Source organism: Homarus americanus, unplaced genomic scaffold (assembly GCF_018991925.1).
Source record: "Homarus americanus isolate GMGI-L3 unplaced genomic scaffold, GMGI_Hamer_2.0 scaffold56009, whole genome shotgun sequence".
NCBI lineage: Eukaryota > Metazoa > Arthropoda > Malacostraca > Decapoda > Nephropidae > Homarus > Homarus americanus.
The window spans coordinates 3,790,077-3,802,344 of NW_024739542.1; the positions used below are offsets into that span (position 1 = coordinate 3,790,077).

The 12,268-nt window shown below is 44.7% G+C and overlaps 1 protein-coding gene across 4 annotated transcripts in view; it reads left to right on the forward strand.

The window, feature by feature from the left end:
- LOC121874874 (uridine phosphorylase 1-like) overlaps positions 1 to 12,268 on the forward strand; it is a 67,555-nt gene that overhangs the window by 29,239 nt on the left and 26,048 nt on the right. For 2 of the 4 annotated variants that reach the window (XM_042379192.1, XM_042379189.1), the window contains exon 1: positions 2,861 to 3,156. The exons of the other annotated variants lie outside the window; for them this stretch is intronic. In XM_042379192.1, the coding sequence (XP_042235126.1) occupies positions 3,077 to 3,156 (80 nt within the window). In that variant the 5' untranslated portion in view covers positions 2,861 to 3,076. Of the gene's footprint in view, positions 1 to 2,860; positions 3,157 to 12,268 lie in introns of those variants that run through there. 4 annotated transcript variants of the gene reach the window in all.

Sequence of the window (12,268 nt, forward strand, 5' to 3'; positions counted from 1 at the left end):
ATATATATATATATATATATATATATATATATATATATATATATGATGGCATTGCACGTAGGTTAAGTTAGGTTTGGTTAATTTTTTTCCATGCCTTTTTTTCTGACTTTTCTTGTGACTTCTTTTCCTGGATTCGTTAAAACTTGGGACCTATGACGTAGCCTGGGCCAGACCTCGCGGAACTTCGTCACTATCTATACACGCTTACATCTGGCTCAGTATCTCAAAAATCCATTTATTATTTTTTTTCCGTAACTGGCGATAAGAGAATGCGTCAAGTTACGGTCAATTTGGAGTACATTTTCAACGCTATTCTGAGTACTTTCTTAGTGTTATAGCTTACGTGAACCAGTGTGCCAGTTACATTTATTTTAACATATCGGTTTAAGGAAAGATTTAATTTACTAAGATAATTCGAGTTCTTCCCCGCCAAGGGCTTTCATTGGGTAAGGTTAGGTTAGGTTAGGTGAGGTTCAGTTAGGTTGTATATTACATAATGCACAACTTTCAGGATATTTTAATGTTACATTAGTTACCTTATATACTGTGTACGTTGGTTACTGTATTTATTGTATTAGCCCTTATATACGTTACTTACCGTATACAGTACTACCGATTGTATTTTATACATAAGTTTATATCTAAATCATATAACTGGCAATTTGTGTCACTTTATTATAATAGTATTCTCAGTATTTCAGTAGTTTTAAAAACGTCAACTTTAATTCGTTGTTCCTTGGTTTCTGTCACGTTCGCTGCTCACATGAATTATCAACCAGGAAGTGTGTTTAAATATTATAATACCGTACAGGAAAACCAGGAGCGTAAAACGAGACCTCAGTCACGGCTACGTACAATGTTCCAGGTAATGATTCATATAAGATAAAAAACAAATAAGGATGTAAAAGGATCGAGGTATATATAAACGCTTTGTACGATTAGCTGAACTCACGCTGTCTTGCCCTCGCCGTTAAAACTGAAATAATTATATGGTGGTATAAAGTGCATCTCTCTTATAGTTATATCTGAGGGTTTGGTAGTCGATTATAGGCCTATATATAGGTTGCGGTGATCGTGTCAGAGTGGTGATGGGTAGGTCAGGTTAACTAATACAGTATATAGATAGACTGATATCTATGCACTAGAATCCTCCTTGTAGTTCAAAATGGTTCAGGTATCTATATACAAAGTGTGAGCGCACATACATATACAGTGTGCGTATACAGGTATATACAATTATACATATACAGTGTGGGTATATAGACCGTGGTAAATAGTGAGTTCATAGCCCGAGAAAGCTATTGAATGCTTATTTCCACGGGGAGGGTGTGGGGGAGTTTAACTGTGTAATAAAAGACTTCGTTCTGTCTCACTGATGCAGTTTTAGAGGTTAGGCTTTAACGACCATACTCCCACAAAGATAGAAAGATATATGTTCTTAACGTCTAAAGTAAAAACAAACCGAGTTAAGTGTCTGATCTAGCACCTCCACGCACCTTGACTTGAAATATATATATATTTTTTTGGGGGAGGGGACGCCTATCAACTTACACTCACACACGAACAAGGGGAGATGCCCCAATTATCAGGAAGGAAATGTGAGTGATTTATTATAGCTTGTTCCTTCATCTTTGGATCTTTTGGTAGTGTGGGTGAGGACGTGGTGGAGGGTAGTGCAGTGTGGGTGAGGGGGGCGGAGGGTAGTGTAGTGTGGGTGAGGGGGGGCGGAGGGTAGTGTAGTGTGGGTGAGGGGGCGGAGGGTAGTGTAGTGTGGGGTGAGGGGGCGGAGGGTAGTGTAGTGTGGGTGAGGGGGGGGAGGGTGTGAGGGTGGGAGGGGGTAGTGGGTGAGGGAGGGTAGTGTAGTGTGGGTGAGGGAGGGTAGTGTAGTGTGGGTGAGGGAGGGTAGTGTAGTGTGGGTGAGGGAGGGTAGTGGGTGAGGGGGTGGAGGGTAGTGTAGTGTGGGTGAGGGGCGGAGGGTAGTGTAGTGTGGGTGAGGGAGGGTAGTGTAGTGTGGATGAGGGAGGGTAGTGTAGTGTGGGTGAGGGAGGGTAGTGTAGTGTGGGTGGGGGGGGTGTAGTGTGGGTGAGGGAGGGTAGTGTAGTGTGGGTGAGGGGGGCGGAGGGTCGTGTAGTGTGAGTGGAGGGTGTGCGTACTGTACTGTGTTTTTATCATCGTAAGGTCAAAAGTCAAGTCCCAAAAAGACGCCAGCCAGCAGTTGTTGTTGTCCTCCTCCTTCGTAACTTTTGGGAGGCATAACTTTTTTATTTTTTACTGTGTACTCTATGAATGTCTTTCCTGACTTAGAAACAATAATTTTCCCAGACCACAAGATTCTCATGTCCAGTTCCTCCCCCACCCCCGATCACACACACTCACCATAACATTAGGTACGTTTTATCACCAGTCAGCCCCAGTATCAGACAACTCCCCACCTGACCCAACCAGTCGTCAAGAGAGTGTGTATATATACACAAATAACACCACCTCTGAGTGATAAGCTGTAGTAAGAGGGTGAGGGAAGGGGGAGAGGAAATGAGACATGGGGATGAGGAGGGTTAAGAGACAGGGCGAGGGAAAGGTGAGGGAGATGGGGACAGGGAACGGTAAATTGTTTAAAAATATAATGTAAATTTTATTCCTATTATTATCATTATTGCCGTTCACTCTGATGACTAACCATAGGTATTTTTGCAATATTGTATCTCAGTCCCGTGTGTTTATTGGGTGGTCAATGCCATGAACCAATGGATAAGCGTAACCTCCATGATAGCCCCGCCCCCTTGAGAGAGCACCCAATCACAACGTGAGGATGTTTGTGAGACGTGGGAACGGGAAGTGAGGGAATAAAAGCCGCGCTCCCCGTGCAAATGTTTTTAGTTCAGAAACTCACCGGCACACTGTAACTTATCTTGGATGTTATGTTAAACAGTATTGTCCTGGTGAGTTAAAACATTGCTCGTGAATAACATAACAACGCGCGTGGTTTACTTGGCTTTAAAAATTACAAGTTGTTTGACCAGAAACTATAATTCCGCCGAGAACTTCTGCGAAACAAGCATAGTCGATAAAAGCAGGCATGCCTTGTCACGAGGTTGAAATTCATGTTTTCCCTCCGCTTAAAGAAGAAACCCAAGACGATTTGTACAGTCTAACAAGGTAAGTCACTGAGGTTCCTAATACAGTTTCTGGTCTGTTCAGAAAAAAATCAACACAAATACATATTTTTTTGTTTTTGTTTTACACCCCTACAGGTAGGTGAAGAGATCTGACAGTGACGTGACACTCGGTTGATCTCTCCCAGGGTCATTTATTAAAGGAAATTACAGTATGTCATATAATCCTGGTGTATTTTTCCGTAAGTACAGATACAAATATACATACATCTGTGATCGATCCATGACAAGTGGATTTGATGGGTGGGAGGGAAACGGTGTTGAGCTAACTTTCTTTATTTCTCTAACGTTTCGGGCTACACAGAACTCCGAAGCGTTAGAGAAATATAGAAAGTTAGCTCAACACTGTGTTTCCCTCCCAGCAATCAAATCTACATTTACCTGGTCACTTAATTCCGACACAAAGTTGACCGCTAAATTGATTTGAAAGTTACGGAGACTTCACTATAAGTACTGCATATAGATACAATCTCTTCTCACAGTTTAGTGCAAAAAATAACTTGCAAATATTTGAGAATATGGATCCTGGTATAAAATGTATCGAGTGCAGCGGCAGACTGCGAGTACAAACGTTTTACGCAGCTAGGTGACCTTGGGATACTCCACGTTTGATTGAACGGCTGTCCCGAAATGAAATCACCGACCTTTATTTAGATCAGGAGGTGAGTAATGTAATCACTGAATCACAACACAGTGCTATTGACAGTCACGGGAAAAAAGACCCGTCAGTCCTCCGACCTGAGAATCATGAACCTGTGAATCCGAGGCACAGGTTCAGGGGTCGTGGTGATGTTGTGGGATACGTGATATTTGGTTCGCACTCAGGATGCGATGGAGAAAGGAAACTCACAATGTGCTCTCTGTATACATATTGTATTGGATGTACAGTGCAGCTTGGTGCTGGGAAGTGGCAGCGTGGTTACAAGCGTTGAGTAGAGAGAGCTGGTTGGTGAGGATGCTCAGAGGAGGACCAGCTTGTGGGTCGCCATGCTCGCCGGCTGGAGCGAGGGCCGCCAGGCAGGAGCGGAGGAGGTGTTACTTGATGACTGGCTGTAGCTAGAAGAAGAGGTAGGTCACCACGAGGTCAGGTCTTATATAGCAGAGATAGGTGTGGCTTAATAGTTGACCTCCGTCATGTAAGGCAGCGCTGGTTGACCTAGACCACGAGGCATAAACTGGGGAATTCGCGGGGTCGGCTACTCAGCGACAAACAGCGTTTGTAGGGGAGGAATCCACTACAACGTCACGGATTCGCGGTGATGTCACGGATTCGCAGGTTCAAGATTCTCAGGTCGGAGGACTGACAGGACTTTTTTCAGTGACTGTACCTCTTCATCGTATTGGCTCATTGAACGCACTTTCATACATTTCATACATATTTTCCATATTCATCGTGAGATGCTCGTACATATTTGATTTAAATAGTGAAAATATAAAGCTATATATTCTCACCAACACTACCGAACTACTGTATGCTTTTTCACAAGAGGATTGGTGAACTATAAATATAACCTGAGTATGGTGAAATTTCTCTTGTTTCTAAGAGTATTTTCCTCTTCTTTTTATATAGGCTATATATATATATATATATATATATATATATATATATATATATATATATATATATATATATATATATATATATATATATATATATATATATATGCAAGTAAATCACTGTAGGTGCGCGTGATCTAGGTATATGCTGATAGCCACCCACAAGGAAAGAAGAAAACACGAAGTTCCCAAGCGCTTTCGTGTAATTCACATGTTCAGGGGTGAGTACAGACTAAAGAGAAGTACTAAACAAGGTGTATATATACAGAGGAGGGTGAGACCAGGTCCACAATACCTGACCATTGTGGACCTGGTCTCACCCTCCTCTGTATATATACACCTTGTTTAGTACTTCTCTTTAGTCTGTACTCACCCCTGAACATGTGAATTACACGAAAGCGCTTAGGAACTTCGTGTTTTCCGGAGTGAGTGAAGATGGGACTTATACCCCAAATATTAACACCCAGAGGAGTGAGCCCCTGGGGGCCTCGGATACCCCCTCTCCTCATTTCAATCGTTTCATCCCATCGATGAGGTTGTAATAAAATAGTTCATCGCTTTTGGCCAATCACAAAGCTTGAAAAGACTTGAGCCGATTAAATCTCTGGGTACAATTATGTAACGTAATGTGGAGGACGCGCTGGTAAGATAACAATAAAATGATAAACGTAACGTATCACAGTATTGTTTATAGATAGTAAGACCTTTAACACTAGATAAATAACGTGCCCAGTACTTGCCAACGGTGTTTAACAGACGTGACCGACCGCCCCATGCGGCAACAGCTTAGCTGATCAGTTATCAGTGGCGAAGAGGGTGAAAGTAAAAGTACTGTACAGTATTTAAAAAGTTGCCAGTTAGTGATTTTTAGGTTGCCATGTCACTTTTGGAGGCACAAAGTGCCTTAGGGTATTAAAGTTCCTTACCCTCTACAGTTCTTGCTGTGTGTTATCAGCTGTGTTTATGACATTCATAAAATTATTTTATGACATTTAACGAACTGTACGCCTAAACTCTCGAAGCAGTTGATAAAATTTAAAGATAACCTCCCCCTAACCTGTTGGTATAGGGTAGTGGTATCCAAACATGCCTTTGCCCTTTGACCACACTTGGCAGTATTTTTCCCCTACCACTTATCAGCTTACCAGCCATTCGGGTAGTTGGTACGTTCTTTATTACATTATGAACTAATATTTTTCCAGTTAGTTTTTCTCCCGGATTCAAGATTTTTCCATATTTTTTGTGAATGGGCCACTTAACGGGAAAAAATAGTTGACATTACTGTATTTCTTTTTATTCGCTTATTTGTCTATTTATTAACATTTGATAGTGGCGGTACAGATTAGGCACAAATTTCAATAAGATAAAAAATTAAGCCGGAAAGTCCAACCTTCGTATACCACACTCGCACTAATTTTAACTTAAAACACCCACAAATATATTACATAATCATTTCTAAGAAAGGAAAATGCACTTTAGTTTAATTAGATCATTGGAAATTTTTCAAAATTTGGACTTTTTTTTTTTAATGGACATACTAAATGTAGAATTTTATACTAACAATACGCTAACAGTCAAGCAGTAAATAAGAAAAAAAAGACGAATTTCTGCTATCACGAGATTGTGGTTTTTATTGTTGGGAACCTTAGTAACAACATAATATTTAATTTATTGAAATAAATCGTGTGTTGAGGTCAACTAAACCTGATCTAACCTAACCAAAGGAGAACTAACCTAACCTAACCTAGTGCAATGCAACACAAAAATTGGCATAATTCGTTAACTGTTCATTTTCTTGACAAAAGAAATACATAGTTGAAATCAGCATAAAATTCTTGGAAATTTTTGGAAAAGACCGGTGTTATTTAATATGACAACAAAAACTATCCGACGCAGTCCAGAAACAGAATTCGACTTCAGTGTACTGTAGCGTACTGTATGTGGCCAGTTGTCAATTCTCTTTAGTTGTCTATTATCTCTGTATGGGCACACAAACGTACGTACATGTAGATATCTCCACTCAGGAATGAGGTAGGATAGAAACTCACAATGCGCTTTCTGTATATATATTATTGTACAGCGCAGTGCTTAGGAGTGACTAGGTAAGGAGAAACTTGCTCAGAGGTCCTGTAGGGCGAGGAGGTTTCTGAGGAAGCTGAGTGGTGAGGAGCTGTGAGAGATGTTGCTGGTCCAGTAGCCGAGTGTAGAATGGTCTCCCTGTCCAGGCATGGCCGTATTTATACAATTTACGAGGATCAGGATTTGGGATGCTGTAGAGCGAGAGCCAATCACAGAGGAGAATGCCAGACACACCGACACTATCACCTGTCTTGCGCCTTCCAACGAGTTCTCCTCCCTGCTCGACGAATTCAAGGAGCTTTTCTCACCCCGAGTCTCTCTACCCCCACCACCTACATCGGGAATTTTCCACCACATCGAAATCAAAGGACCACCAGTCTTTTCACGCCCAAGCCGCCTGCGCCCTGAGCTCCTGAACACAGCCAAAGTAGAATTCAACAAACTACTGCAAGACGGCATCATTCGCCCTTCAAGGAGTCCCTGGGCATTGCCTCTTCACATGGTTCCTAAACAAACACCCGGCGAGTGGAGGGTGTGTGGCGACTACAGAGCCCTGAATCTTGTCACCAAACCTGACAGGTACCCTATTCCGCATGTCCAGGACTTTCACCACAAACTTCATGGCAAGACTATCTTCTCGAAGATCGACTTGGAGCGTGCCTTCCACCAGATCCCAGTAGCACCTGCAGATACCCAGAAGACAGCCATCACCACTCCGTTTGGACTCTTCGAGTACACTTTCATGAGTTTTGGCTTACGCAATGCAGCACAGACTTTCCAGAGGTACATGGACCATATGCTTCACGACCTTGATTTTGAAACCGTCTACATTGACGACATCCTCGTCGCATCTTCGACGCCTGCCGAGCACCGCCACCACCTACAACTCCTTCTCCAATGCCTGCAGAACAACAACATGAAAGTTCATCCTGCTAAGTGCGTCTTTGGAACCTCGGCCATCGATTTCCTCGGTCACAGAGTCTCGCCCAGTGGCATACAACCCCTACCACAGAAGATAACTGCGATTAGAGAGTTCCCCAAACCTGAAACGGCGAAGAAACTCCGAGAATTCCTGGGTTTAGTCAACTACTACCACCGCTTCATTGACAAAGCTGCCACCGTCCTAGCCCCCCTACACGACCTTCTCAAGGGACGCCCAAAGAAGTCTCACAAGCCTCTCGTGTGGACTCAAGAGGCTGCTACGGCATTCACCACTATCAAAGAGCACATTACACGCCTCACCCTCCTGGCCCACCCCGCACCTAACGCCCGGACCACTCTCACAACAGACGCTTCTTCTACTGCAGTGGGCGCTGTCCTACAGCAGGAGATCAACGGAATTCTCATGCCCGTTGCTTTCTTCTCACAACGGCTTCAACCACCACAACTCAAGTACAGCGCCTTTAATCGAGAACTCCTGGCCATATACCTGGCTGTCAAACATTTCCAGCACTTCCTCGAGGCCCGTCAGTTCACCATCTTCACTGATCACAAGCCCCTCGTCCACGCTTTCGTTTCAGCTTCCCAGTCACATACACCTCGTGTCCTGCGCCACTTGGCTTACATCTCGGAGTTCTCCAGCAACGTCCAACACATTAAAGGCAGCCACAACGAGATCGCCGACGCCCTCTCTCGTTGTATATCCAACATTCTTCCCTCATCTCCACACATTGATTATGGGCAGCTAGCTGCGGCTCAAGAGAAAGACGAAGACCTGGCAGCATACAAGACATCCCCCTCAGGCCTCACACTCCAAGAACTCCCTGTTCCTGGCACAAAGATAAAATTGTGGTGCGACGTATCCTGTGGGTAGCCTAGACCGTTCGTGCCTCACGTCCACCGCCGCGCTGTTTTCGACCGCATCCATGGTCTCAGCCACCCGGGTGTGCGGGCTTCCCAGCGCCTCCTCACGCAACGTGTCGTCTGGCCCGGCATCAAGTCTGATACTAAGAAATGGGCTGCCCAGTGCCTGGCCTGCCAGTCCTCCAAAATACATCGTCACATACGGACCCCCTTACAAACCTTCCCTATTCCCAAAGGACGTTTTCAAGTAGTACACCTCGACATCGTGGGACCTCTTCCATCATCCTACATCTTCACCTGCATCGACCGTTTCACCAGGTGGACAGAAGCAATTCCCATGCCCAATGCTACAGCAGAGACTACTGTCCACGCCTTCATGTCCGGTTGGGTTTCCCGTTTTGGCCCCCCCGCAACCGTAATCACTAACCGAGGAGTCCAGTTTGAGTTACAACTCTGGCAGCACCTCCTACAGTTCCTCGGCACGTCTAGACAACGCACTACAGCATACCACCCTCAAGCCAACGGCATGGTAGAGCGTTTTCACCGGCAGCTGAAGGACGCACTCAAGGCACAGCACGACCCTTACAGCTGGACTGATGCGCTTCCCTTAGTGCTCCTCGGCATCCGTGTGTCACACAAGGAGGATATGGACTGTAGCCCAGCAGATCTTACACTAGGCGAGCCCCTTCGCCTACCCGGGGATTTCTCACTCCTTCCTGACCCCCACCAAACCACTCCTGCCGTTCGTCACGACTTACTCCAAAGGCTACGACAAGCAGTATCTGCATTCAGAGCTACTGCTCCACGCCAGCCTCCTCGGCGCCCTGAACACATCCCTCCTGCACTACTCACAGCCGAGTATGTTTTCGTCAAGCATGATGCTCACCGCAACCCATTACAACGCCCCTACGATGGACCCTTCCAGGTGGTTACCCGTTCAGCAAAGTTCCTGACGATTATCCGGAATGGCAGGCATCACACCTTCAGCATAGACCGAGTCAAACCGGCCACCTTACCCGTCGGGCCCCCAGCCCAGCAGCACCACCAACAAACTACGCCTGCACCAGTCTACCCGCAGTTACCACCGGCAGCAACACCACGCCCACGACATTTCTGGGCACCCTCTTTTCACCCTCAGGTACCCCCTGTTCCTGTCCTGAACCCTGCTGCTGTCATAGAACCTGCTCCTGCCATAGACCCTCCTCCTATCATAGAACCTGCTCCTATCATAGACCCTCCTCCTGTCACAGAACCTGCACCTATCATAGAACCTGCACCTATCATAGACCCTCCTCCTGTCATAGAACCTGCTCCTGTCATAGACCCCCCTCCTGTCATAGAACCTGCTCCTGCTATGGACCCTCCTCCTGACACAGCCCCTGCAGCAACAGGAGCACAACAACCATTGCTTGTACAACCTCCTCTTATCCCAAACCCTCTTTCTCCCCCTAATTCTCCCACAGGTGTTGTGTCACTAGACGGAGTTGTTACACGTAGCGGCCGAGTCGTACGTACACCTGCCCGGTATGTGTTATGTGTGGGACACAACCCGGACAACATCCAGCCTCCCGCCGCGCCGGGAGGGGATGGGGAGTATTGTAGTGGCTCCTCTCCCCGACAACTTCCAACTGATGACTGAGCTCCCGCACGCCTACCAGCCAATCAGCGTACAGCCAGCGACGCTGGTAGACCTACTCCACAGTGCGGACGCACACGTAGCAACGCCAGGATCAGAGTGCCGGGTACTTCTGGCATTCTCCTCTGTGATTGGCTCTCGCTCTACACGCATCCCAAATCCTGATCCTCGTAAATTGTATAAATACGGCCATGCCTGGCCAGGGAGACCATTCTACACTCGGCTACTGGACCAGCAACATCTCTCACAGCTCCTCACCACTCAGCTTCCTCAGAAACCTCCTCGCCCTACAGGACCTCTGAGTAAGTTTCTCCTTACCTAGTCACTCCTAAGCACTGCGCTGTACAATAATATATATACAGAAAGCGCATTGTGAGTTTCCTTTCTCCATCCCATCCTGAGTGTGAAACAAACAATCCTCATCCCCACAGTACAGTATACGGTATCAAACGTCCTTTCTCTCCCAAACATTATCTTTTTTATCCGTCCCCTTCACATTAACCTTAATACAGTTACCAGGAAGGACAGGTTAGACTAGAGCCTCTGAGTCTAGAGGTTACACTAAAATGACCACTGGACAACTCCCAACAGGTGACCTTTCCCAGGTAGGCAGATTAGCTGGAGAATACTGAGCTTAGCTAGTAGGTTAACCACAACTCGGGGAATGCTAGCTTGGTTTGTAAACGTGGGATCTTTTCTGGGACTGTTTTTGAATATACAGTACTTGATACCATGTTACTATTTCAAGCTGTCAAAAATTAGAAAAATGACAAATATCCTGTAAATGGTCTGAGCTTCATTTATGATCAATCTAGTTGTGGTCCATCAGTGCTGTTGTGAGTGGGTCAGATCATATCTCAGTGGTGATATGCTCAGTCAGGGGCAAAGTAAAAAGTGGCATTATTTTTTTGGAAGTACCCTGTACAGTAAGAGTTTTTTTTAATGTATTCTGTATACAGTATACAGCAGGGTTGCCATACGTCCATATTTTCCCGGACATGTCCGTCATTTAGGTCTTGAAATCTTCATCCGGAAGGAATTTTTAAAAAACTTCAAAAGTCCGGAATTTCAGCTTCCATCATTTTCTCCACGGAAAAACTATGAAACTGTAATGACGGGAGAGAGAGAGAGGGAAGGTGGAAACCGTAGAGATCTCGTTCAGTTTTTGTCAGCTGATAAGTCACTTGTACGCCTGTACGGTGTTGTCAACTTAGCTGTCAAATATTTGATTGATAAGGGGGTAGAAGTTGATGAAGTGTTTTGACCAAGTTAGTAACCTGAAGCAGTTTGTGGAAAATTACAAGTGATGAAGAATTTAGTAATCTGCCAACACATAAAAAGTGGACCAGATACTTTGAAAATCAAAGAACATTGAATGTCACTCAGAATTGCTAAGAATTGCACAATTCTTCTTTGCTATATCATCTCGCAATGCAAATGTAGAAAGAGTTTTTTCACTGATGCAAAGTCAATGGACAAAAGAAAGGAATAAACTGAGTGTTGAAACAATGAAAGGCATTCTGACTGTACAGTACAACTTCCGAGAAACACCTTGCAGTGACTTCTATACCTTGCTAAAGAGCAATCAGCCAATACTGAAAAAGATCCGATCTACAGAAAAGTATGCATGGGCACATCAAGTCACACACACAGTGGGGGAAGAAGACTGCAGCTAAGGGAATGAAGATGTTCAGCCTTAAGCAAAGATAATTTTTTTTTTTTTTAAGATTTCTCTACCATGTATGTTGTATATTAGCCTGTGTGTGCCGGGGGGGGGGGGTGGTGATGTCTTCGGGAGCGTCCTCTTTTTTTTAATGTTCAGATATGGCAACCCTAGTATACAGGTACTGTAATAGATTGTTGAATGAGGTAATCTGATAATGATGAGAACATAAATATGCCTGTACAAAATTTTAGTGTAATTTTTAGTTGACCTGAAGTGATTGCAGTGGATAAAATGGGTGCTATAATGAAATTAAATGGCAAGTCTTTGCTGAGTCAAATGTCCAGAACATTATTT